This window comes from Osmerus eperlanus, chromosome 11 (genome assembly GCF_963692335.1).
Source record: "Osmerus eperlanus chromosome 11, fOsmEpe2.1, whole genome shotgun sequence".
Classification (NCBI taxonomy): Eukaryota; Metazoa; Chordata; class Actinopteri; order Osmeriformes; family Osmeridae; genus Osmerus; species Osmerus eperlanus.
In genome coordinates, this window is record NC_085028.1 from 14,061,998 (window position 1) to 14,088,812 (window position 26,815).

The window sequence follows — 26,815 nt, forward strand, 5'->3', positions numbered from 1 at the left end:
TCTCTCTCTCTCTCTCTCTCTCTCTCTCTCTCTCTCTCTCTCTCTCTCTCTCTCTCTCTCTCTCTCTCTCTCTTTCTCTCTCTCTCTCTGTCTCTCTCCCCTTTCCTCTTCTTCTCTTCCTCTCTCTCTATCGTTCCTGTTGTCTTGGCGGGGCTTGGACACGGGTGGACCACATGACCTTTGTCCCCATCACTTTTCAAAACACCTTCCTCTTCCTCTTGCGCCCATGTGCGTGTCACGGTGGGCGTGGTGCGCCCCCCCCCCCCAGCGTCCCAGGGCTGCTCCGCGGTGACCTCCACCCTGAGCGCTCTCTTCATGTCCTTACTGACCACGCTCCTGCTCTCATAGTCCACCCACACACACACACAGAGGTCGCCTTGCCCGTCCCGGCTCTCTCTCTCTCTCCGGACGCCTTCTGTCACCATGTCGTCCTGGCCGGGACAGACATGTTTTGTATGGGGAGGGTAGCTCGGGAACATCACCGGGAACATCACTGACCTACTGAACATAAAAGCTTCCTCTGTGTGCTGCAGAAGCAGTGGGCGGTGCGGCGCAGCACCGCTAGCATCAGCACTAGACTACTGAACAGTGCTGGAGTTTACAGTAATGAACGCTAGTGTAGTGACCCGGGTATGAGGTATTTGTGGTAGAGCACCCCTTGACCTGTGAAAGGTGAGTAACAGGCGTGTAAAGGATGTGCATCATTTCTTTTTTTTCACTCATTAAATGGAAATGTACCATATGTAAAGATTTGTTTAACATGAATTATTAAACGAGCAACCATATAAGGCTTCTAACCAGAACCAAATATGTAATATTGAACATTAACGCCCCAGGGTTAGACTGTACCCAAATCATTGTGATGTTGATATGCGTGTCAGTGCGTGTGTTTTAATAAAGGAGTATTTGCCGTGTGGAATCCCATCCCAGTGTGCCAGCTGATGTGTTTGACACATACCAGCTGATGTTACTGATGCGTGCTGATGTGTGTGATGCATGCTGAGAGTGGCGCTCCCTGGCCTCGTGGCAGAGATCTCCTCAGCGTGAGCGAGGAGGCAGGAGCAGTCCTGGTGGTAGATGAAGCGTGTGTCCTGAAGGTCTCTACGCAGACTCTACTCCGTCTCTCTCTCTCTCTGTCTGTCTCTCTCTCTCTCTCTCTCTCTCTCTGTCTTGGAGATAAAAAGGCCACTCAAACATCAGAGATGACCCAATTGAATACACACTGGCGGAGAGGGGGAGAGGGTGGGGGGGGGGCATTTAAAGTGCTGTTTACAAAAGCGTTAATATGGTCCAACACAAAAACCTTCCCTCAGGTTTTATTGTTATTGTATTATTGCTGTTTGGAGTGGTGGCAGCGTGGGTGTCTAATATTAATAAAGTTGGTTTAATACATCTATCTGTAAATTGATCTGTCTTTTTGTAAAGGTCAGGCCAGGCAATGCCTGTTTCAAAACATCTGAAATGGCAGAAAAGATCAATATGTTTATTCGAGTGCATTTAGCACACACACTGTTTGCTAGCGGTGAGCTATTGATTGGCGCGCTGTTCTGCCCGGCACGTGTATCTACTGCTGGGCAGATGCAGGGACTCCTCCACTGTAGACAGGGTCATTGTGCATGCCAGGTGAGTTGTTCATTCCATGAAATCATTTTTTGCCCCGACAGTATAGAGTTCTCGTGACCATGTAAGAGGTCGGCGTAGGCGTGCCCCCCGGGGCGGCTGACCCACCGCCTGTTCCCTCCTCTCCAGCAGACCTGGGCGACGAGTCGGCGCTGTCCACGGGCATCATCGCCGGCATCCTCCTGGTGGCCGTGCTGCTGCTGCTGCTGGCCGTGGACGTCAGCTGCTACTTCATCAACAAGTGCGGCCTGATCATGTGTCTGTGCGGGAAGCCCGGCTCCACGGCCAAGGACAGCAGCCTGGAAGGTGGCAAGGCAGCCTTCATGTGAGCCCCCCGTTCATCCACACCCTCATTCAAATCGACAACGTGGTTAAGTTCATGTTGGTGACAAACCTTTCAAGGAAAGGCAATTCGAATGACCTCCCCGACCCCGAACTCTACCAATAAAACGAGTACCCTAACATAGCTGCTGTCCTGTAAATGGTGTCATAGATGCGTAACCGGAAGGCTAATCCCAGAATGCTCTCCTCCACAGGAAAGACGAGTCCAAAGAGCCCATCGTGGAGGTGAGGACGGAAGACGAATGCACGGCCAATCACAACGCGGGCGGGCCCACGGAACCCAACGAGACCACGCCCCTCACAGAGCCAGAGTGTGTATAGGCTGGTACTGACTGTACACGGTACATGTCCGAGCTGGTACAGGACACTTCTCTTTGAAGAATCACAAGGCCACGTCCCGACCCATCCGGTTCAGACGTTTTTTTTGGTTGAGTTGTAGCCAAATTCTTGATTCTGACATCTAAAGCACAGCTTGTCAGTGTGGGATGGCAAGTCGTTTATGTTCTGTTACTGTTTACGACGGTAAAAGAAGTGATTCTGAAGGGGAGTCCTCTGTCTTGAGCTCATGTGAAGCTTTCTGTTGTAAAGCTACTCTTTTCGCTTCTTTTTCAAGGGGGGGGGGGGCGAGGGATTGTGTTGTTAAACCATTTTTCTTTCGCAGCTTTTGGAGATGATTTATTGTGTGTTGAAGGTTGAATCAATACCAGTCAAAGACACGAGCAGGGCTTTTGTCCTCCAGCGTAGGTCATTTATGGTAGTATCACTGAGATACATCCTCAAAATAGTGCTAGTCAACCTGGTGCTGGATTAGCTAACAGTCACTGGTACTGTTCAACCCTTTCAGGCGGTGATGCTTGGTGCTCTAGATGTTTCTAGACGGTCATCTTTGCCTACAGGACTGTAGGTCCTCTGTGAAGTCTATGGTAGTGGATGCATGGGATGTAGTTCCGCTGTGTGTTCACTCACTGCATGGTTACCTTGTGTGTCTTTTTGTCTGTGCTAGTCGATGTTTGGGGCTGCTCTCTGTGTTTTGGCTGCTGTCTGTCTGTAACGCACGCCTCCCCAGCCTAACTCTGCTTGCCTGCTGTGTGTCAGTCAGCCCTGCTGTGTGTCAGTCACCCGGGTGTCTAGTGTGTGTGTCTCTGCTCTCTCCCTTGCTCTCTCAGGCTGGCCGCTCACGCCGCGGCCCTGGCCCTGGACACGCTCTCCTCCGTAGCCACCAACTCTGACACGCCCACCGCCGACACCTTTGACCCCACCCTGGACAGCCCCTCTAGCGAGACCACCACCCTCACCTGCAGCTTCTTAGCCCTGGCTAGCGACCCCTCTCCTGCCCCGGCCTCTGCCCCGGCCCCCACCCATGCTGCCCCACCCAAACCCGCAGCCCCTACACTAGCCCCAGCCCACACCCGCTCCTCTGCCCCAGCCCCACCCACATCCCCTTCCCCAGGCCCCACTCGTTCTGCCCCTGCCCTCACCCCTGCCACGGCCACGCCCCCGGCCCCCACTCGGAAGATCTCCTCTGACGTCCCAGCTAAAGCATCCCCGTTGCTAGGAGACGGAGCCCCCCTGCCTGAGGTCAGAGCTGCCCCTGCTGTGACTGCCTCTGACAGCCCCAAACCTCCACGGTCCCCGATACCAATCCCCCCCAAGCGCCGCAACTCTCCCAAACTACTGGGCACGCCTCGCAGAGCCAGCCCCCCCCCGTCTGCCCTCGCCACTGACTCCCCCTCCTCCTCTCCCACCCTGAACACCAACAAACCCTCTCCCCTGGCCCCTGCGAATACATCTCCTGGCCCTGAAGCACTTGTTACCCCCAGCTCCACCAAACCTACCCCAGCTCCACCTACAGCCCTGTCCACCGGTCTGCTCACCTCTACCCCTCCTAACACTGATCCACCAGCCCCTGGTGTCCAGGACACCAGCGCTGGACCACCTCCTACCAAAGATATCCTGACCCCAGCTCTCACTACCCTGACCCCAGCTCTCACTGACCTAACAGCCACCAGCGGTAATACCCCAACCTTCCTGGACGCTGACATCATTTCCCCCGGATTCCTTGATAGTATGACACCTGCCGCTGACGCTTCAGACATCCTCACCCCCACCCCTGTAGCTGCACCCACACTTGTCCCTAAAGTCCCCATCCATGCCCAAGCGGTGCCCTCTGCCACCCCCACACCCATCTCCTCTTCCTACGACATGCTAGCTTCCACTCTGACCGCCTGTCCGCCCGCGACCACAGAGCCCAGGGCCCCATACAATGACTTAGAGCTGAGCGGTGTGCTGAGCCCCTCCATGGCCCTAGCAGAGCTCTCTAGGCTGGGGAGCGCTCCCGTCCCTGCCCCCTCCCTGGCCAACGGAGACGGAGCTGACCTCCTGCCTCTGGAGGACCCTGAGACTCTGGCCAAGGCTGCAGTCCACAACGAGTATGGCGCCCTCTAGAGGTTTATCTCCTTCTGTGTGTGTTTTTCTGTGTGTGTGTCTGTATGTGTGTGTGTGTGTGCGTGCGCGTCTGACCGTATGCCCATTCACTCCGCATCTTGCCATTGCTCACAGAAAAGGAATTTGTATTATTGTGGGTCATTTGTAGTGAAGTGTGTCGTGCAATGGTGTTACAGAGAGCTAGTGCAAGTCCCTGTAGTTATTCTGAGTGTGTGTGTGTGTGTGTGTGTGTGTGTGTGTGTGTGTGTGTGTGTGTGTGTGTGTGTGTGTGTGTGTGTGTGTGTGTGTGTGTGTGTGTGTGTGTGTGTGTGTGTGTGTGTACAGTCGATTGGTAGTTGTGCAGTATTGTAGTGTGACCCTTCTTGTCTGTTGAGGTGGTGGTGGTCATGTCTGCTGGCCGCTCTCGCTGATTCTGCAGCTTAACTAGAGAGAGGAGGAAGAAGAGGAGGTCCAGCTGGGGGCATCAGCAGGGCTGTGGGCCTGAGGGGGGCATCAGCAGGGCTGTGGGCCTGAGGGGGGAATCAGCAGGGCTGTGGGCCTGAGGGGGGAATCAGCAGGGCTGTGGGCCTGAGGGGGGCATCAGCAGGGCTGTGGGCCTGAGGGGGGCATCAGCAGGGCTGTGGGCCTGAGGGGGGCATCAGCAGGGCTGTGGGCCTGAGGGGGGCATCAGCAGGGCTGTGGGCCTGAGGGGGGCATCAGCAGGGCTGTGGGCCTGAGGGGGGCATCAGCAGGGCTGTGGGCCTGAGGGGGGCATCAGCAGGGCTGTGGGCCTGAGGGGGGCGGCAGGCGGCAGGATCAGGCCTTAAGGCTCCTGTCAGATGTGGGGTTATCTCTCCCCTCAGACAGGCTCAGTCTCCCCCATAGCAAGACATAGTCAACATGGCAACAAACTCAGGATTCTCAGGAACTAACTGCTGACTCATTACCGTAGTGTACAGGAAATACATGTTTGTTTACTGCTGGTCTGTTACTGGCTGATGGAGGTGAGTGTTGACTACACAACTTTTCTCCATTACAGGAAGATGATATGCGAGGAAAAGACTAAAGAGGAGTCGGACATGAAGACAGCCCTGTCAGAGGTGACAGGAGAACTCAACAACATCGCACGTCTAAACGCCAGCGAGAGCAAAGCATGATGGGTGGGCGAGGCCCTGGCGTTCCTCATGGCTGCAGCAGCAGCAGAAACTCTGCCGGTTTTGATTTCCAGTGCCCTTAACCGCATCTCCAGCACACATAGACGAGCATGAGAATCATCAGAGCACAATCTGATTGTGCTGTGTTTCAGTTTAGTTTATCATTCCATTACAGTTTGCTTGTCCCATGAAACACTAAAGAACACTGTTTTACGTTTAATTTCAAATCACATGAAGCATTTTCAAGAGACAAGTCTTTTTTTGTTTTTGTTTTTCTTTGTTTTGTTTTTTTACTACACTGAGTTAGTGGTAATTGTTTGAAGTCTGGTTGCACTTAAACATTGGATTATACATTATATATATTAAAAGATTGACTCTATATAGATGTTATTTTATTATTTCCATGTTACATCGTTCAAATGTAAAATTATTTGTATTTTTTTATCTTTAATAATTTGAGGGCTAGTCTAATAGAATAGTGTGTTTGCATGTCAGATTTACAAATGGTTGTAATGTTCAATATTTTTCTCTTGTCTGTTAAGGGGTTGGGTGGTTTTAAACATCCAGATTGTTGTCATGTAGCTAGCTATCAAAACATGTGTATTGATTTGATTACTCTCAAGAAGGGTGTGGCCATGAACACTCTGTACTTTATATGATGTACAGTGAGGTTGGGTTTAAAACACAGATCTCCTGCTAGACAAGATAGTATCAGATGGGCATCTCTTGGCCTGCTAAGCTTTGTGATGCAGAACTTGCAGGTACACATACTGGTGTCAGTCCCACTCCGGTCCCCGTGAAGTCCTTATGTCCCCTGAGGAGAGAGACATCTGGAGCAGCTATCTTACCTGTAGAACAAAGTGTTCCGAGTGCTGGCAGAGAAACGTGGAACCTCAGCAGAGCCCGTGGTTCTCATGGACAAGGGTTGAAGAACCCAGATCAAAGTGAATGTCATCATAAACTTGATGTATAGCACTCCATTCTTTAGCATCAACTATGATGAGTCTCTTCTCATCTGGAGAAGGCAGATGCCGTGCTTCTCTCTATCATCCATTCAATCGTGTTTTTAACACAAATCTTTAAAAAAAGGCATTTTTTTTGTACTCTGTAAATCTGGAGCAATCTTCTTTTCCACTCTTGACTGCAAGCTTGTGCACTGTGACTGTGTCAATTGATTGTCTTGTCATCAGTTTCAATAATATCTGCATAGCTTTGTCGTGAAAAAAAAGCCTTTTTATATGCTGTAGTGTATTAAAAATGATGATACAAGAAATGGATTAAAAGAAAGGTCTAGTGTAATGTTGTCAAAGTCTCCCATCATAGCACTATTTATAATAACCAGTAGTGCAAGGGAGATGTGTTTTGAGTCTTGGCATGAATTCAATTAAACCTTAATAACATGTAACTTCAGCCCAGATACCTATGTTGACCATGGTGAAGCTACTTTCTGAATTCTCTGTGAACTCAAAGCCTGTTCAGGCCAATTGAGTTTCGTTTTCTTCCCCTGTTGTGGTTCAAGTGTTCTGAAAAGTTGACATTGATTTTGTACAAAAGCAGTCACTGAAAGTGTTTGCCTGTACTGAGGATGATTCCATGGGCAGGAGGTGGGATGGTTATCTGACTTTTATTTTTATTGAATCCTGAATATGTTGTAAATGCCAAAGGTGATGTAAAATAAGGTCAAGCCCTTGGCCCTTTAATGTAACTGGACAACTAAACATCACCTGTTGAATCATTCGGAGGTGCCGCGTTACCAACCCACCCCCTGGCAAAGATCCTATCTTTTTTTCTGGGTTCAACTCAGAAAATCTCTCAGTGGTGTACAGTCTGAGTACTAACCCATTTACAAAATAAAATAAGGTTTTGAAAACTCACGTGTGCTTGAAGGTCGAAGTCTATTGTGAATTCATTAGATGCAGTACATATTTGTCGGCGCTAGATGGCATACAATTCAATACATATCCTGCTGGTCAGTGCTCTTTACTCGTAAAATCTCAATATCAATGGTCCAGCTGCTGTGAGACAGTAGAATTAGTAAGATTCATAGATAAACAAGGCTCGTATACAATGTTTTTATTTCTTGTGAATAATGAAAAAAGATAAGATTACAACGTGGATTTTCATGAAAATAGTTCTTGCGAGGGCATACATTCGTTGAATATGGAGTTTGAGCGCGTTATATTTGGTACTGCTTGGCGAACGTGGCTGCACGCATGCTTGGCTTAAATGAGATTATTAAACAAAGACTCGTTACAGGAGTTTTGCTATTTTGGCACATCGGCAAAACCGTATAGGAATGTCATAGTCTTGGCTATCACATCAAATATGTCTGGTAATGATTTTAACATTATCCTGCAAGTAAAGAAACTTAAGTTCTGCTCTTCTGCTGATGTCGTCCATAGATTTGACAAAGCATCCAAACAGAACAGGACTTACTAAAACCCCTCCCTCCTAAACCCAGGTCGTGCCGACAGCTGCCCTGTAGATGTCTCTGTTTGCAGCTCAGAGAGCGCCCTGGAACACAGGACAATCATTCAAAGCTCTGACGCCGCGCGGGTGATGATTTGCTTATTCGGAGCAGGAGGGCGTCCGGAGCGGGTACTGTGAACTGCCTTACCATGATGTTGCCTGAATGATAAAGAAATAGACGGAAGACACGGGGCAATTAAGGTAAGCAGTAGTATCTTAAAGTTTTTACAAATGAATCGCAATGCTCTTTTACAATTGAATGATACGCGAATATATGGATCCCGCTATACAGTCTACAATGTTGTGTTTACAAATTACGATGTTGGCCATTGATTTGTGATTTATTGCGTAAAATGCTTTGATATTGCTATTTTTACACACAATATGCCAGATAAGAACTGTAATTTAATAAATCGCACACACTGAAGTTTTTGCGCACCCAGTAGTTTAATCAAGGACCTAAAAACTCGAAATTCAAAACGCGAGCCAAAAATATTCCGTTTACCTGTTGGTTGTTGTCATAAAATCAACGTTTTTTGCTTTTATCTTGTCACAACAATTCAAATGGACTGAGAATTTGGGATTTATGATGGGAGCGCGTTCTGCACCTGATGCGCTCAGTGTTGAGGGATCAGTCTAATGTTGATCCATTTCCCACCATTCAAGGTATATAGACCATTAGTCTCAAGCCACTGGACTGTGAGTTTGCACTGTGGGATGTTTTACAAACGTATCGTGCAAAGCTGAAGTTGTACATTCATCTACTTCATTTTGAATAGTGACCATTGGACATTGTCAGGAGCGGTCACCACCCTCAGACATGGGCCACAAACGATAGAGAATAATGCAATGCCTCATTAATCTTTTCACTATTCGTCACGTATTATACATTTTATCTAAAGTATTTATTTTAAATTTAAAACGGAAGTAAATTCTGAACCATTAGTGGTAGAGCTGTGCCCGCTTAGGTTTTAACGCATTCCACCAGAAGACTAGACGCATCGGAGCGCGTAGACTGTAGCCAGCTGCATACTCCGAAATCAGGCGGTAACCTGTTGCCTGCACACATTATTTTCCCCCTGTGCAATTGATGTCATGATGGCTTTTATCTGATGACAAGTTGAAGACTTCATTGCCTAGCTTTGACATGGCAAATCACAAGCAGACCGGGAAATAAGACAGTGGCATGTGCATCATGCCACTGTCTTATTGGGATGTAATGTGCATCCTGCTCTTTCGTTAGACGTTTTAAAACGTCCTTTTGGATTAATTTAAACAATATAAATCATATGTATATATAACATTTATATTGCTTGTAACAAATTGTATTATGATAATTACATTTCATAATCATTTTCAAACTTTAGGAATATGCTGTCAAGATATAATTTAAAAAAAAATATGTTGACTGTTAATGGCAATTGCATGAGCATCGTCGGTGTAAGCTAATTACAACTGATATTTGTATCTCCCTTCTGCTCCTCCACCTCTCCAGACTCACACACACACTGAAGGCAGGTGGGAGAGTCACACCTCATGCGTGGGCTCCAAGGTGGTTGGAGGCATAGAGGATACGTCTACCATGGGCATGCTCCAACTCCACAACCCCACCCACCCCAGTACACTCCTGCAGAGGGCCAATGAGATGCGTCTGACAGGCACACTCTGTGATGTCATCATCACCGTGGATGGCCAGGAGTTTCCGGCTCACCGCTCCATCCTAGCCTGCACCAGCAAGATGTTTGAGATCCTGTTCCACCGTAGCAGCCTGCGCTACGCTCTGGACTTCCTGTCTCCCAAGACCTTCCAGCAGATCTTAGAGTATGCATACACGGCCTCCCTGCAGGCCACCGTGGAAGACCTGGATGATCTGCTGTACGCTGCTGAGATCCTGGAGATAGAGTATCTGGAGGAACAGTGCCTGAAGGTGTTGGAGACCATCCAGTCAGAGGAGAACCAGGAAACGGGAGGCAGGAACCCGATCCCGGGTGAGGGCGACCACAGCAGGGCCAGACACTGGAGGAACATGCTGAACTCCAAGAAGCATTCCAAACAGGAGAAAGGCTGCAGCCCGTCGGGGCCGTACCTGACGCTTTACCACATGGCCGAGCCGGCCTCCCCCGGGTCAGACCCCCCGGGAGCAGGCTCCACACGGCAGGATGCAGAGGCCAGCCGGGAGGGCGGCGAGCTCTCCCAGCAGAAGAGCTTCGATCTGGGCCGCAGTCCCTCCTCTACCCTGACCAAGAGCATTAAGACCGAGGACATGCAGGTGGACGAGGCCAACAGCTACGGAAGCAGGTCCTCCAGAGACGGAGAAGGGGGCTTTGAGTCCGACCAGCCCAGAGTGCAGAGCCCCGGGACCCCCCTCAGAGGCAGCGTGATCACCAGCGCCCGAGAGCTCCACTCAGGTCAGGAGGAGGGAGTCTCGTCAGCAGGCAATGCCCTGGAGAGCCTCCCCGGCTTGGCCGAGAAACACCTGGCCTCGCTCTACGCCATGGCCCCCAATCACATAGGGGAGGGGATGGTGCCGGTGCCCGTCTCAATGGCCCCATCCCTGGCCATGTCCCTGGACATGAGGGCCTATGGCGGTCTGCTGCCCCAGGGCCTGCTCCACAGGGAGCTGCTCAGCCGGCTGGGCCAGTTTGCAGCAGGGATGAGGCGTGAGGGTCAGGCCGAGGCCCAGCGCTGTGGAGACTGTGGCCTGCAGCTGCACAGCAGGGAGGCCATGGAGCAGCACAGGTAAACCGTGATCCTCCCTGTTTTCTGTCACATCTCCTGCTGCTTTTGACACTGTTGTTGTTGTGTTCTAGCGTTAGCATTGTACTGTACTGCAAGCCCATGTTAGGAAGCCAAGGCAACAGTTGCTATTTATCAGAGCTGTCTCCCATCAGTTTGGTGCTCGACTCCTCAATGTGGGAGATTGGATTTGAGGTTGGGGGCGAGAGTCCATGTTAACCAGCTGAGTCCAGGATTGTGGACGTTTTAATGAACTCCTCTTGATGAAAAGGGTGGATATTTTTTTGATTCATCAGAATTGTATTATCATAATAAAACATCTCAAAGCAATCAGGCTGGGCGCAGACCCAGCTAATATGTTCATTAGTTTGAGGAGACACCTGTGCTGACTCTCAACAGTGAGGCCTGAGGAGAGGTGTGAACAGGCTCTTTGGGAGCTCTTTATTTACACCAGACTTTTTTTAAATAAAGTGTTGACCAACGACCCTCTCACTGACCAATTTCTGTGCATTCCTTTGTCAGTGAGAGAGACTCTTCTCAAACAGGACCTTAGAGACAGCTCCACTCAGCCTGGTTAGGGATGTCTGTTCACGAAGCAGGGAAGCTCTGGCACAGTGTACATTTAAACCATCCATTGGCCTGTTCTACTTTTTCTTTTCAGCTTCAGTCTTTTGTCTTGAACCTTCTGTTGTGTTCATCCATGAAGACCTCTGACCTCTGTGGGAGGCATTAGGCCCCATGCTTGCTTATCTCCAACACAAGTGACATCAAGTCCCATTTCTCAGTCACCCTATCCTCTCACCCTGTCTGCCCACTCATATACCGGAGCTGACATTTCAGACTCGAACCAATCCAGCGTTTCATACTGCCTGATGAGCCAGAGCGTCCAGCTGGAGATATGGAACTGCTTCTTGCCCACTCATGGAGACTGGCAGACGTCCAGCGTCCAGGCTTGGGAACGCTTCCTTTGGTGGCTCAGACAGTCATAATGAGGTGGGACCCTGTGGGACACCATGCCAATGACCATCCACCTGAGATAGATTGACATTTTGAATGTCAGGAGAGGACTATCTCAGGGCACAGAGCTCAATGTAAACCGTACTTTTACCACACTGAGGTAATAATTAGGATTGATTGTCTTCAAGAATCTCCAGGGTCCACAGTAGGAGGATTACGTAAACAATATATACTATATAGCATTTTATATGGACTTTAACACACAAAATGATTGTGTGTAACGTAATTAGGCTGTCATGAATTCCGGTATAACTATTCAATTGGTCAAATGTATTTGCTGTGACTTTGGTCAGGCTCCTGAGTGGCCTACTGTTACAAGGAGGAATCTGAGGATAACAGTACAGATGCATTGCACGGTTGGCTGTCTGTGATGTGATCCGATTGGTTTGGCTGCAGGCAGAGCAGCGAGTCATGTTTTCTCATGCAGCAGCAGAGGGAGGTAAATGTGAGTGTGTGTGTTCACGTGAGTGTTCATGTGAGTGTGTGTGTGTTCACGTGAGTGTTCACGTGAGTGTGTGTGTGTTCACGTGAGTGTTCACGTGAGTGTGTGTGTTCCCGTGAGTGTTCATGTGAGTGTGTGTAGGCGTGCACACATACCACTGCCTCTGTTTGTATGTTTGTGTTTGTCTCTGTCTGTGTGTGTGTGTGTATGTTTATGTCTGTCTGGATGGTGAGTGTGTGTATGTGTGTGTGTGGGTATGTGTGTATGTATGTGTGTGTGTTTATGTCTGTCTGGATGGTGAGTGTGTGTATGTATGTGTGTGTGTGTGTGTGTGTGTGTGTGTGTGTGTGTGTGGGTGTGTGGGTATGTGTGTGTGTGTGTGGGTATGTGTGTGTATGTGTGTGTGTGTGTGTGTGTGTGTGTGTGTGTGTGTGTGTGTGGGGGTATATGTGTGTATGTATGTATGTGTGTGTGTGTGCGTTTATGTCTGTCTGGATGGTGAGTGTGTCACTGAGTGTTTGAGCATCCCCAGACTGTGTGTGCTCATTGGTTGGAGGCAAGTGCATGCATTGGTTGAATTTAGCCAGATATCCTTTTGTCTGTGTTCTTTTAGCATTCATGCAGTGTTATTCAGGCTCTAAGGGCCTCTTACTTTAATGAAACTGTGTTTTGAGAGCCTGGAATGGAATCATGCTGTTCCGTACGGGGACAGAAATAGAGAGTAGACAGAGATACTTTGGGCCATACCACTTGATCTGCACCCCTCCATCTTTGTGGTCAGTTGTCTTCACCCATCGTCTCTGTCAGTTGTCTGCCCTAAACCTGATCCTCTTCCTCTCCCACCTACAGGTTGCTGCACAGCGGAGACAGCGGCCATGCCTGTGAATACTGTGGGAAATGCTTCATGGACAGTGTGCGGCTCAGGATGCACATGCTGTCCCACACAGGTAATCACTGGAAACCATGAATCCCCATGACACACAACCATTAAACGGTTCATATTTGATGCAAGTTACTGGTTTAGATTAGAAAAGACATTGAGGCCCAGGTGCTGAATGGGTCCACAGGAAAGATGGTTCTGTATCCTGTCTGTGGGGTTCCTGTGCCTGTCTCCTGTATCTGAGTCTGTTTCACATCCTTAGAGAGAGAGAGAGGTAGACAGACGGAGATGTCTCCTCCTCCTCTCTCTCTCTATCCCTCTCTCTCTCTCTCTCTCTCTCTCTCTCTCTCTCTCTCTCTCTCTCTCTCTCTCTCTCTCTCTCTCTCTCTCTCTCTATCCCTCTCTCTCTCTCTCTCTCCCTCTTTCTCTTTCTCTCTCTCTCACTCTCTCTCTCTGTCTGTCTCTTTCTCCTGCTCTCTGTTTCTCTCTGGGTAGAATCTTTCTGTGTTTTTTTGGAGAGCCTGGCAGCTCGCCAGCTCTGCCCCTTCTGAGTGATGACATCATCAGCTGCCGGCAGGCCTGGGTGTTCTGCCAGTGTTCCGAAGCGTGTGTGATGGCTCGCTCGCAGATGTGTGTCCAGGAACACACTGTACCCAAACGCAGACTTAATCAGACCTGACTGCTCTCCCAGCCACTTTATCCAAAATAGAGCAGGAGGAGGAGGAGGGGGTGGGGGAGGGGGGCATGGTACATATGAAACTAAAACACAAACAGAAATCCCAGTTGGAATATGAGGATGGACTAAACTGCTCTCATCTTCTCCCTCTCTCTCTGTCTCTCTCTATCTCCCTCTCTCTCTCTCTGTCTCTCTCTCTCTCTCTCTTTCTCTCTCTGTCTCTCCCTCTCTCCCTGTCCCCCTCTCACCTCCTCTCCCTTTCTCTTTCGGTGTTTCCCCCTCTTCCTCTGTCCCTCTCTCTTTCTTGTCTACTCCTCTTCTCTCTGCCTCCCTCTCTCTGCCTCCCTCTCTCTGCCTCCCTCTCTCTGCCTTCCTCTCTCTGCCTCCCTCTCTCTGCCTCCCTCTCTCTGCCTCCCTCTCTGCCTCCCTCTCTCTGCCTCCCTCTCTCTGCCTCCCTCTCTCTGCCTCCCTCTCTCTGCCTCCCTCTCTCTGCCTCCCTCTCTCCGTCTCTGCTGAGTCTTCAGGCATGACACTGCAGACAGAAGAGAGATGTCTTGTCAGTCAACATGATCCTTACAAACGAAGTAGCAGCTCTCCTGTTATCTGTTGTGTGTGACTTCTCCTGGTCTCTTAGCCATACTGTTGCTCTAAGCAACAAAACACTCCAGGCTTTAATTCAACATGTTTTCCGAGGGCACCTTTGCTCTAATTTGAATACACAACAAAAGTATGTCGCCCCTCCACATGCAACATGAAGATCGTAATTTTGGTTCTTGGTCGTGGTGTGTTGCACTATATAGCAGCCTTAGATCCTGCTGGTTGCTAAGGAGCGAGTGCTCTAGTGCTCTAATGGGCTGATTTGGTATTCAGCTCAATGCTGGCTCTTATTTTGGTATGCCAGACAAAGTGTTTTGATGGAGGACGATTGCAGCCGCGTCTGAGACAGTTTGATGGTTTATGGATGAGAGCACACTCCGTGCCTTTGACTGCACAAGACAATGCTCTATGTTCTCTTCCCCTCTAATCAAACAATCCTCACAAAACACCACACAGACACACACACACACACACACACTGGAAAATATCACACAACATTGTAATCTTTTACCTTCAACATGCGACTTTCAGTCAAGTTTTTCAAAGAGCGCAACGCTAGTCTAGACAACACAGTAACACCGGTTTGACATCTCTGTGGAGATGGGAATTCGAAAACAGAAATCTGTTGGAGGAGTCCCTGAAGGCACTGTTGTGGAGCACGGGGGACTTTGGTTCCACGTCTGTATGGGGAGGTGGGAAGGGTTGAAAGAGGACTACATTTAGGCTGTAGTGCGCAGACTTCGCAAAGCTTGTGGGCGTTTTAATGAGTCATTTTAACTTCATTTAAAGCCAGCTGAGCAGAAAATAGATCAGTGAATGAGCCCTGGGCCAGTATGGATCTGCAACCGATTTACATCTCTGTGAGAGCCAACCCACATTCAAACAGTGTGTGTGCGCGTGCGCGTGTGTGAATGTGTGTGCGCGCGCGCGTGTACGTATGTGTGTCGGTGTGCGTACGTGCGTGACCGTGTGCATGATGGCATCGGTGGGCACCCCATCGCGCAAACATACATGCACATGTTTTAGTGAGGGCTAGTGTGTGTGTGTGTGTGTGTGTGTGTGTGTGTGTGTGCGTAAGTAGGCCCACACACCCACTTCCACACCCCACCCCCGAGCGGCGGCCCCAGTTGGAAGCAGCCTCTGGAAGGAGTAAATCTCCTCTCCCCATCCTGAGTGTTGTCAGCACCCTTGTGCGAGCGGAGGGCTCCATCAGTGGAGACAAGGGCATTCCAGAGGTGAGCCCAGCGGAGTGGTGCACGGCGTACACAGGAGCAGCGTGGGGAGTGTTGACTGTAGAGTGTTTTCAGATAAAGGGATGCGCCGCAGGCGGGGAGCGTCTGCTGTGGAGAGAACAGCCAGTCCTTCTGTGGCCTCTCCGGCAGACAGTCTGCTCAGTGTTCGCAGGCTGATAGCAGGGCACGGTAAATAAAACTCTTCAGCTCGCCTCCTCACCAGGGAAAGAGAGGAGGCCATGGCATGTTTGTCTGGCGCCTTTGTTTGGCCCGACTTGTGTTTTTCCGGTGGGTTCTGTTTTTTTGGACTGTCTGTGCCTCCTTACGTAACAGTGAGAAGGCAAAGTGTTTGCAGACGAGCGAGAGTCCATGGGGATCTTTAAATAGAGCAGTTTTTTTCCCCCTCCGCCAATGAAGTTAATGTAGATTGATTGTGAAAAGGGAAGCTTTGATGGTCTTAGTCCTGGATTTTGGCGCTGGAGCCGCACACGCCTTCCTTTAATGCCAGCTGCGGCATTTATTATCTGAAGCTCAAGACCTCTGTACACATGTTGTTTATAGGGGATATCACAATCTGCTTCCAACTCAGCACTGATAAGCAGAATATTGGACAAACATTATCTGCTGGTATCTAACGATCAGCTGAGCGCTTAGAAAACAGCAGTTTGTCTATCATTTTGGACAGTTTTTTCCATAGCTTAATCCCTAATCAGGCACAGAGTGCAGCTCAACAAACTGTTTGCCCACATGCCCAGTTTTTGTTTATGACAGTAACACATGACTGTTTCTCTTGCAGCTGGAGCAGAGGCTCTTGTGTGCGACCAGTGCGGAGCCACGTTCTCTGCCGAGGACGCTCTGGAGGCCCACAGACAGACACACACAGGTACTGTCGAAGCTCAACTGCACATGCACACACACACACACATACCCGCATATACACGCACACAAACGCTGAATTAAAACATTTGGGCCGAAACCTCCTTGTCATGCTGGCTAGGTTAAACTGTCCCTGTCATGCAACTCCATAATTTATCAGGGCTGAGGGGAGGGGCCTTCTCATGTTTCTTACAATAATATCTCCTGGCATCCAGCGTGAGCGCAGCGTTGCCACAGCCATGGCAAACCTGACACACTGGGCCAAGCTCGACCCCCTCTTTCCCGGTACATTACGTCGTCATAGATATGCCATGCTCCCCGTCTGTGTGCGTGTGAGTGGTGCAAAGGTCATTTACTCCTGGCCCCTCCCGGCACAGATGTCAACAACCAAGAGGAACCTGCTTTGTTTGGGAGCGGTTTCACAGCGAGAAATTGTGAAATTCCTATTCTCCGTAGCTTCAGAAGAGAGACTATACACACCCTCAAAACAAGGCTGAAACCAACCCACCTGGATAATCTGCCTGCCAACTGAGGATGTTTTATTGAGGCTGGTCAGATCAAGCTGAAATCAAAGCTGCCTGTAAATGTCATCCAAGCCAGGATTCAGCCTCGACACCACGAGCTGCAGCAGAGTCCAGTCATCACAGTTCAATATTTAAAAGTTTTTCCAGATCAGTTCAACAAAACGTCTATTTACCTTACACCACATACGCCCTGTGTCTGAATCCACACCTTTTCTGCTACTGTTAGAGAAATCTGATAAGCTTCAGGAGCGTTGGCATGTAACTGTAACTGCAGGCACACACACTATGAATAATTAACGTGTGTGGACATGGAGGGGTGTTAACGATGCCCAGAAGTTTCTACCTGTTCTCCTTGAGTTGTAAACATCTACAGCTCCGTTTCAGTTTGGCAGCATATCAAGTGCAGGATACAGGAGGGCATCGCTCCCTTATTTTGTCATGATCTCAGCTCGGCTTGATGTGACGCGTGACCCTGTTGCTGTCACTATTCAGCCAGGGCCAGCCGAGGACACCACCACAGCAGCATGAGTTATATTTGAGGTCTTTGTCTGCTCGGTCAACAGAAAGTACGATTCACATGTTTCTGGTCAAACGTCTGTACAAAGAGTAACTTCTGCTGTCACCGGGTTACGTGTGTTTGATAGTGACAGCATGGCTTAGGTTTTCGCAGTGAGGTCTGGTGTACCAGGGAGATAAATGTGCTTCCTTCTGACAGGGGAGCCCATGCCAGGCCCAAGCAGCTGCAGCTCAGTGGTCAGCCTGCCTAACAGGGGAAATAACCCTACTTGAGAAAGACCTGTCTGTCTGTACAGCTAACTGGCGGAATAGCTAGCTAGTTTTACAGTCCCTGTGTGTTTAGCTCTGTGGATATATCAAAGGTGAATGACCGGGGGTTGGCAGGGGTTTAAGATCAAAGACTGATGGTGAAGGGGTGGGGGAGGGGGGTGGGAGGGAGGGGGTTAGGGAGAAGGGGTTAGGGGGCTTGTGTGTGTTTGGGGATGGGTGAGAGGCTTAGCAGAGGGGAGTTGCTGAGAGCACAGGGAATGGTTGGTGGCACTGGATGCCAGCATAGCAGAGGGAAATGAAAACAACATCATGTGGCTCTGTTTACTCCCCGCCACCGCCCTGTCATAGTCTCCACTCTGACCTACTTGTGAGCGCCGAAAATATAAGAATGGAGCCGTCTCAGGATCTCTCGGCTAACAAAGAGCCTGTTTCACCAAGCCCTGTCGGAGCTTTGGGATACTGTTATCTGGTTGAAGCCATTTTGGGAAAGCCCAGGATTGGAAGCAGATCTCCATCGCAGACTGGATATGCTAGAGAACCTTCTGGCTCATAGTTCAGCCATCTTGCCCACAGGAGAAAGGCCCTGAGAGAGGCGGTCTCTGTGTGCTAACACGCAGCTGCAAATTTCACTCACAGAACCCTTTTCCTCCACTCCAAAACCTTAATAAATACTAAGCTTTTATTAAACTCTGTGACATTTGGCTCTTTGAAAGCTCCCTTTGTCTACATTGTCTATTTTCAGGTACAGAACCCATTGGAAATGAAACCCTCTATTTTACATAGCGTTGACAATGGCATGGTCATTACAGCACAGTACTGTAGCCCACTGTCCCCCAGTACGACTGTTAAAACCCCATAATCATTCCAGAGCCTTAATTGAATGTCTCTGTGATGCGGGCCCTCCCTGTCTATTGTGCTGCTGGCCCCTAGTGGTTGACTGCACAGCCTGCTCTCCTCTCATGGGCCCCCAAACAGTCTGACATTCAATATAGGGGAGGCAAAAATATGCAGAAATGCGTCGCAATTAAGGGATAGCTGATCTGGAACAGCATGCAACCTCGATGAACCGGTTCACGGAATAGTGGTTAAACACTAGCAACGTATCTTCTTGTTGCATTAATTATTGAGCGGGCTGTTCCTCACTCCGGTAGATTAGTGTTCTTGTGATCAGAGCTCGGGGTCACCTCAGGTACTGTATGAGGCTGTGGTGGCGCGGTTGCCGGGGCTGTGGTGGCGCGGTTGCCAAGGCTGTGCCCGTGACCACGTCTACAGAGAGCAGACTCCCTGACACACTGTGCTGAATCTTGCACGGTCACACAGAGTCTGGAGCAGGGGGCATAATGTACATGACTGTTTATGTCTAACTAGGTCATGTGAGATCGCTGGCATTCTGTACAGAGCTGGCCATGAGGCAGAGCTTTGATCCCAGTGCCTGAGCCGGAGTCTGGGATGGAGCTAAGTGGCTTGTGTGTCACTGCGTTCTGGAATACGTCACAAGCCATGCGACGAACACTTTCAAGAGTGTTTGTGGCACTCCGGGGTCATTAGGACCCTTTTTTGTGCCTTTGGCTTATTAACTTAGGATTTCCTTGACACACAAACCTAGTGGCCCAAGCTAAGGGCAACTCACTTGATTAGATTGAAAGTCTTTTTAAGCGCACCTATCCCCCCGCCCTCTGTAAGACGGCTGTGAAAGAACTATCTTCAGTGGTTGGTTTGTACGATTGTGTTGAGTTCTACAGTTTTGTAGGGAGACATATTCAAACACATGTTACTAATTCAGTCTGTTAAACTGGATTTCTTTTTTAACCCTAAACCCAAGACTGAGGACTTTGCAGAGATCTGAATTAAATAACTGAATGTGATTCCTTGTTCAATTTGCAGTTAGTTTACTCTGAGATTCTCAGGGTGGGAAAACCATTGTGTGTGTTTTGAAAAGGAACAGGCTTCGCTTATTTGTGAATGAAGGGATTAAGCCCAAACACTTCACCCTGAGCTGGGCCAGGATCTAATCTGGTTGCCTAGAGACATGGTTTTGTCGGTTAAGCAGCGTGAGAGGTCCCGTCCTCACGTTAGGGTGTGAGGGTCTGAGGACAGACCCCAACACACCGCCACGCTCTCTGGTCCGACCGGAGAAAACACGGAAGCTACAACCATGTCCGGCACCATCCTGAACTACCTCAGGCTTCTTTATCACCCCAAGACGTGCTGAAGCAACACATATGCTACAGTCCAACTGGTCTATTGAAACCCCAGCGTGGGGAAGTTTCGCCGATGTGTACACTGAGCACATTGTCTGTGTGTCCTGAGAGCCACTCCTCCTGGTTCCCACCCTTATCTTTGTCCAAAGAGTGGAGTGCAATGCCCAGTCAGCCAACCAGACTCTGAGGAACACCCCTGATTACATGGTATTTACCCTATTGAGGGCATGAGGTCAAGAGGTCATTCTTTGCCTTAAGACCAAATCCAATCCCCATTGTCCATTTAAGGGTGAGAAAGCAGGGGGAAGTGACATCCCAACTGGAGGTCCTGCTCTCTCACTGAAAGGGTTCTCTACAGGAGTAAAGCCCTACTGGAAAAAGCTGCAACAGCAAATGCTGTTTTTGTTCCCCTAAAGTTATGAGTGCTCGCTGGTGCAGACAGTGGGTAACTTAACAAAATGCCACAGAGGCTGCTCTTTGACCTCTGAAGCTTAGTGTTTAGAATCGTGTTGAATAATAGGTATAGGTGCCTGCTGTGCGGGCCTTTGTATCAGTTGTTATGGCAAACTACTGTCACAGTTCTTGTCACCAGATACCTCATCTGCCTAAAACTGCAATAGAAGTTAACGGTGTAGAAATCTGTGTTGGATATTTTAATGTCTGATTATTGGTAGTAGACAGTGCTGTGCTTTGAAAACCAGACCATTCTAAAGTAGCTGTATTCCAAGAAGGTAATGACTGTGAAGGGATTGTGAGCTGAGTAGTAATTTGAGCTCTTATTCTCCAGCAGTTTAGAGGGTGCAGTGTAAAGAAAGCACTCCCCCTGCTGGTGGTAGTGAGCACTGACACCTGCAGAGAGCAGGGCCACTCCATACAGAGCAGAGAATGAATTCTGTGCGCCTCAAACATCTTTAGCGTTTTAAGAGAAATTATTATTCAGACGGGGGGCTGGGGAGCTTCGCCAAAGGGCTGGTCTAGCTGTGACTCCGAAAATCCCCAGCCATCTCAGACAAGGAGACAGTGGGCGGCTCTCCTGCTTGGTCAGTGGACACGGTGTGGTGTTGTCAAGGGAAGAGGGACCTTTTATCTCCTGGTGAAACATTGTGCTCCGTGGGTGAGAAGGGGCTCTGGTCATTAGGCCAAAGCACAAAGCCTAGGAGTGTGGGAGTAGCAGGAGAAGCCTGTGACTAATGGCCAGGTCAATGAGGGTCTGAGTCACATTGTGTGTCCTTTGTGTGGCCTGACCACTGGAAGAAATCTACTGAACAGGTGCAATGCATTCCAGGAGACTATTTCTCTCAGCAGCATTGTTCCAAGAGGAGAATGTCCCTCATCCTCGCTTTTGTTAATGAGCAGAAATTCTCCGTTGTATTAGTGCTGTTTGACAGAACTCCACTAATACAGGAGCAAGCTGTGTAGATTCAAAGTAGAATCAAAGAGATAGGGAGTAATCAGATATCTCGCTCCAAGTGGATTTCCCGGTGCTGCTTATTTCTCTCATAATAACTCAGACAAACCCTCGTTGATTTTGACGTGTGAATCGGACAACAACAAACCGCCGAGATATTGTATGGTTTGTATTCCTGAGTGAAATTGTGAATTAAATAATTTACTCTGAATACCTTCGTCTGTTAACTTGATTGAACCTGCAACACTGCCTGACACTCTCCCTTCTTAGTATGAGCGTGCTGTATCCCTTTCCCTGCACTAATTCCAATTTAATTGCCAGTTGCCTCAAGGCACTTCAATAACAGTAACAAATGATTTGATTTAGTGGACCTCATCAGACTGCATTTTAAATGCGACACAGCCACCCCACTTGAATCCCAATGAGGCTGTGGCACAGCTCGGTGTTTACTAATGATGCTCCACTGGAGATGTCTGATTGAATCCGAGTTGGGATCAGCGGGACCTGCTAGCGTTGTAAATGACTCGGAACCTGAGCTGCCAGAGAAAAAAGCAGATGATAACGGCTTGCGTTAGAGCACTGCTCGACAGGACACACGCACGTCATTGTCTCTGGAGTTGATGACCTGACAACAGATGCATTCTAATGAGGCTTTAATTAAGGATTCCGAGATGTGGTCTTAATAACAGGTACCTTGTGTGTTTGTACCAAATACGGTCTCTACTACCCTGACTGTTGAGTAAAACTAGCCTGTGTCTTCCTATCTGTATTCCTCTCCACACCCGCTGCAACAGGAAAGCAGCCCTAAAGTGATGCCAGGTCACACGCAGGATTAAAAGGATTGTGTTTTTTCCTGCAGTCCTGCCTTTAATGGCTTGATACCGCTACTTAACATTCTGCACGTAGCACATAGTGTAGGCATCATTTAGGGTGGAGCTGCTATCTAGGGCTCTGGTTGCACAGAGAAAGAGGACTTCACAGGCTGGGGCTGACTCTTGATGGGGAATGAGGGGAATAATTACACTTCTAACAGCCTGGAGAGAAGACATTGATTACTGGGATTGACAGGTCCACCCTTCTCTGTTCTGTGTTCTGCTTTCTGTCAAATAATCTGCAAGACTTGAGTTGAGAAATTCCTACACAAAACACAGTTAGCGGGAATCCAAGAGTCAATACGACAATGACTCCTACTACCCATGATATTTTCTGAAGTCAAACTGAAAGTGCCTCAGGGCTTCCGTGAGAGTTGGTGGAGGTAGAAGTACTTGCTCTTTGAAGGAAGCTTTCTCCTCAGAGGACTCACAGAAAGTTGAAGTGACCCAGTTTCCCCCACTTAGGGCCCTGGCTGTCTGTATATGGGACTGAAATAACTGTGTTCCTGCCTCTCTGTCTGTGTGTTGTTCTGTCTCCAGGGACAGACATGGCGGTGTTCTGTCTGCTGTGTGCAAAGCGGTTCCCGGCCCAGAAGGCCTTGCAGCAGCATATGGAGGTCCATGCAGGCATGCACAGCTACATCTGCAGCCACTGTGACAGGCCCTTCCCCAGCCACACCACGCTGAAACGCCACCTGCGTTCACACACAGGTACTGTTAGGACTAATTCATCTTCAGTATCATTGCCCATTGTCATTGTTATCGTACACATCATCACATGTAGCATCATTGTTATTTCTATTCTCATCGTAATTAACTTCCTTGCCCTTGTACTCACACAATCAACACCCCTATTAACTAACTTATCCGAACAATTTATTTCTGTTTGTTAAAACATTCACTTGTCAGATAAAATATACCTAATTATAAAATGTTCATTCTCTCACGCTCAAATTTGGTTTCTCTCTGACTGACTCTCTTTACTGATGCCAGCAGTGAAGTTATGGCCAGTGTATATTTTAAGCAATTTTATCCTGTTTATATTTTGGGGTTTTCAGACAGCCTTTAGGCGTCAGCGATTCATGCCTGTCACTTTGACTGTGGTTCACTCCACATAACAGTGAAAGGAAATAAATATCGAAGGGGAAAGCAAATGGAAATGACTTGTCTGTCTGTCCCACTGAGGACAAGCCTGCTAGTGCCCAAGGAGGGAAACAAAATATTTACTGAGAAGATGTCCTCTTTCTCCATTACCTTAAAATAACACCCTCGCCTGTCAGGACTGGTTGATGTCTAGACAGCAGAAATGCATAATTGATATGAAGAGACAGTGTAGAGAGTTTGGCCATCACTGCATGTCTTGTTTATATCGCAGCCTGCTTGGAAGTAACATTTTGTAAATGTCATCTGTTCTGTGTTGGGGGGGGGGGGGGGGTGGAGGGGGGGGGTTGGGGGGGTTGGCATAATGAGAAGAGCAGTGTATCCACTGACTTGGCTGTTGCTGTGGACACTGAGATAATGAGACACATAGGTCATTGGAGATGAGTCAAAGCCTCAGCCGGAGAACGAGCAGGAAATAGATTTACTACTGTATGGAGAGCACCACGTCTGGGGCAGCTTTATTAGCTATAAGCAGCCAGCCCTGGGGAGGCACTCGTGTCGTAGCATTAGTAATGTATGAAAGCTCATTATTCTTTGCCTGCCCGCTACCCTTGGTGGCCTTGAGTCTGTTTGACTTGTGTAACTCTATCTATATTTGTACCTAGCTTTTATACCAAGTCACAACAGCAACTTTAATAAGAATCCATCATGATAATGGGTGGTTTACACCTCCAGCTCAGTCCCTGTGGCCACAGACTACCCACTGTGCTAACTGGAATTAGAGAGTCTATTCAGTGTCCAGTTACAGACGCTGTAATGCATGTTTCAACTTGCTAATTAAACTAACAATGTTGTGTGTGTGTGTCCTTTGTGTTAGATACTGCTGTGATGACTGTGCCGTATCTGTTTCATTAGGTGACCACCCGTTCGAGTGCGAGTTCTGTGGGAGCTGTTTCCGCGACGACGGCACGCTGAGGGGCCACAAGCGAATCCACACCGGGGAGAAACCGTACGAGTGTAACGGCTGTGGAAAGAGGTTCAGCCTCAAACACCAGCTGGAGACACACTACCGAGTACACACTGGTGAGAACACACATGCCTCCACACAACTCACACCTACACGAACACACACAAACACGAACACACACCTACACGAACACACACCTACACGAACACACACAAACACGGTTTATTTTGGGTCGCCTCTTGTACTGAATGAACGTATCGTGTGAGCGTCGCCTTTTCTACTGTGGGTTTCAGGTGAAAAGCCGTTTGAGTGTAAGCTGTGTCACCAGCGATCACGTGACTACTCTGCCATGATCAAGCACCTGCGAACGCACAACGGAGCCTCCCCATACCAGTGCACCGTATGCCAGGACTTCTGCCCCAGCCTGGCCGCCATGCAGAAGCACATCAAGGGCCACAGGCCTGAGGAGGTACCTTCAGACTGGCGCATCGAGAAGACTTATCTATACGTCTGCTACGTCTGAGCGGGACTTGGACAACTTTATACACACACACACACACACGGAAATGTGTACACTCTTTGTCGCACACACACACACACAGAGTTGCATGTGTAAGGATGCACACGCACAGATGCACAGGTACGCACTTGCACACACCACACACACACGCACTCACACACTCTAGTCCTTCCTTAAAGCAACATTCAGTTTAATTGCTTATGTGGTTTAGGTCCTTGTGATGGTCAAACCGGAGCAGGTGTAGCAGGGGAGTAAGAATGTTGAGCTTGAAAGCAAAGTAAGTTGCTGCAAGGGGTTGAAGTTGAATGCAGTTCCTCCAAGAATTGAGTGGTTGAAACGTGTATTGAAACATTTCCTGTCTTATTTTCCTGTGACATTTCAACTTTGGATTGTTATTTTTTGCATGTTTTTTACTTGAATGGCCGCAATGTTTTGACCTCATGAGCTTGATATGACTTGGGTTGTCTTTTCTTCAGTGATTTTTAAATTTTGCTGTTCCTTTTTTGAACAACTTTGGTTGTTTTAAGGAGCTGTGCTTAACCTTAGGAAGCGTAAACCCTCACGTTCTGTAATTGATTTAAATGTTTTTTCTGCACGGAAAGATGGGATGTTTAATTTGCTGAAGGGACAGAGGATGAGCATCGAAGTTTCCTGGATCTTTCTGAAAAATCATTTGGTCTGCAGTATTAAAAACAGCATTTGAGACAAAACAAAAGCACTATAAATTGTCATTTGTTTATATTGGGTTTCATAGGCTATTACCTATCAGGTAGTCTCTTCATGCTGATTTGTTTTGCATTAAGCGGTAACATTGTTTTTTGTTTAAAGTACGTTTTGTTACCAAATAGGTGTTGAGGTTGTCACCCAACTGCTCAAGGGTGGTTGTAGAATAACTGCTACCTCGTCAACCGTCACTTTTGCACAGAGGCAATAGCAGCGCGTCTTAGTTTTGGCCTACTTCTTTTTTAATTTTGTTTTTATTCACGTCATCCGTAGGTTCAGTAGGTAGATCAAGCATTTAGAGATGTTAGCACAGTACATTTATACAATTGATTCCTACGGCTGTCTGGCTTTGGTGTTCGAAAGACAAGACCCGCAAAGTGAATCTTTTTTTTATCTTGAAAGTTGTAGATGTGTTTGAAATCACAGAAAACAAATTTTCTAGGGGAGGAAATAAAAGAAAATGTCATAGGTGTTTCCTTTTTTACTAAACGTGAAAAAATGATTCTCAAATTGAATCACTATAAGCAGGTTATTGTCATTTGTGGTGTTTTGTTGGTGTCATGTACAAAATGTAATTGTATCTAATTCCTAAATGAGAGTCTAACAAGGGCCTCTCCGTTTTTAAAATTGTGTATTTTTGTATTACTGTGATTTGCAATTTGTTTACATTTGTTATGATTTCAACAAACATATTTGTTGTGTTTTATAAGTCTCTGATTTGAGTAAGATCCCTCCCTTGTGCCTCTTTTATAAAGTGTGCATACATGTGCTTGAATACATGAATACAGTTTGTTGTGCTGATTGATGTTTCTGGGTGTTAGTGAACGACTGAATATTACTGCCATGCTATAAATCATGTAGTTTAACATTGTCTTAAAAGGCAAAATGCTCATAGGGACTCTGATATTATGCTGCAGATATATGAAAAAAAAATACAGTATTTTTCAAAATAATTTTTTTGTGGATTATTTCATTATTTAGAAAAAAAACACCATGAACGTAGTCTCTGTAATAATATTCTTAATTAGTTTTATATTTGACGAGATTTTCTGCATCCGAGGGCGTTACCTTGGCCAACACTCAGTGCCATAACAGCGTTGAAAATCAGTAAGCACTGTACTGCTGTCTCTACTGTGTTCATGCACTAAAGATCGATTTCCACGGTGGACCAAAAGGAACAGAGCACTTTTTCTTCTGTTCTCGAAAGGTTTTTTGTTTGTCTTTCTTATAGTGTTACAAAACAAATGT

The 26,815-nt window shown here is 48.0% G+C and overlaps 2 protein-coding genes across 11 annotated transcripts in view; both read left to right on the plus strand.

Moving 5' to 3' along the window:
• ncam1b (neural cell adhesion molecule 1b) overlaps positions 1–5,660 on the plus strand; it is a 43,101-nt gene extending 37,441 nt beyond the window's left edge. For 6 of the 10 annotated variants that reach the window (XM_062472364.1, XM_062472365.1, XM_062472366.1 and 3 more), the window contains 4 exons: positions 1,750–1,945; positions 2,157–2,273; positions 3,129–4,391; positions 5,426–5,660. In XM_062472364.1, the coding sequence (XP_062328348.1) occupies positions 1,750–1,945; positions 2,157–2,273; positions 3,129–4,391; positions 5,426–5,543 (1,694 nt within the window). In that variant the 3' untranslated portion in view covers positions 5,544–5,660. Of the gene's footprint in view, positions 1–268; positions 569–1,749; positions 1,946–2,156; positions 2,274–3,128; positions 4,392–5,425 lie in introns of those variants that run through there. The other 4 variants (XM_062472368.1, XM_062472370.1, XM_062472373.1 and 1 more) reach the window with 2 other exon arrangements.
• Positions 5,661–7,999: 2,339 nt separating this feature from the next.
• Positions 8,000–24,958, plus strand: zbtb16b (zinc finger and BTB domain containing 16b). The gene is made up of 7 exons (XM_062472660.1): positions 8,000–8,210; positions 9,505–10,748; positions 13,054–13,151; positions 16,386–16,472; positions 22,797–22,967; positions 24,273–24,440; positions 24,618–24,958. The coding sequence occupies exons 2-7, from the start codon at positions 9,592–9,594 to the stop codon at positions 24,845–24,847; spliced, it is 1,911 nt and encodes a 636-aa protein (XP_062328644.1). The 5' UTR covers positions 8,000–8,210; positions 9,505–9,591; the 3' UTR covers positions 24,848–24,958.
• The last annotated feature ends 1,857 nt before the right edge of the window (positions 24,959–26,815 follow it).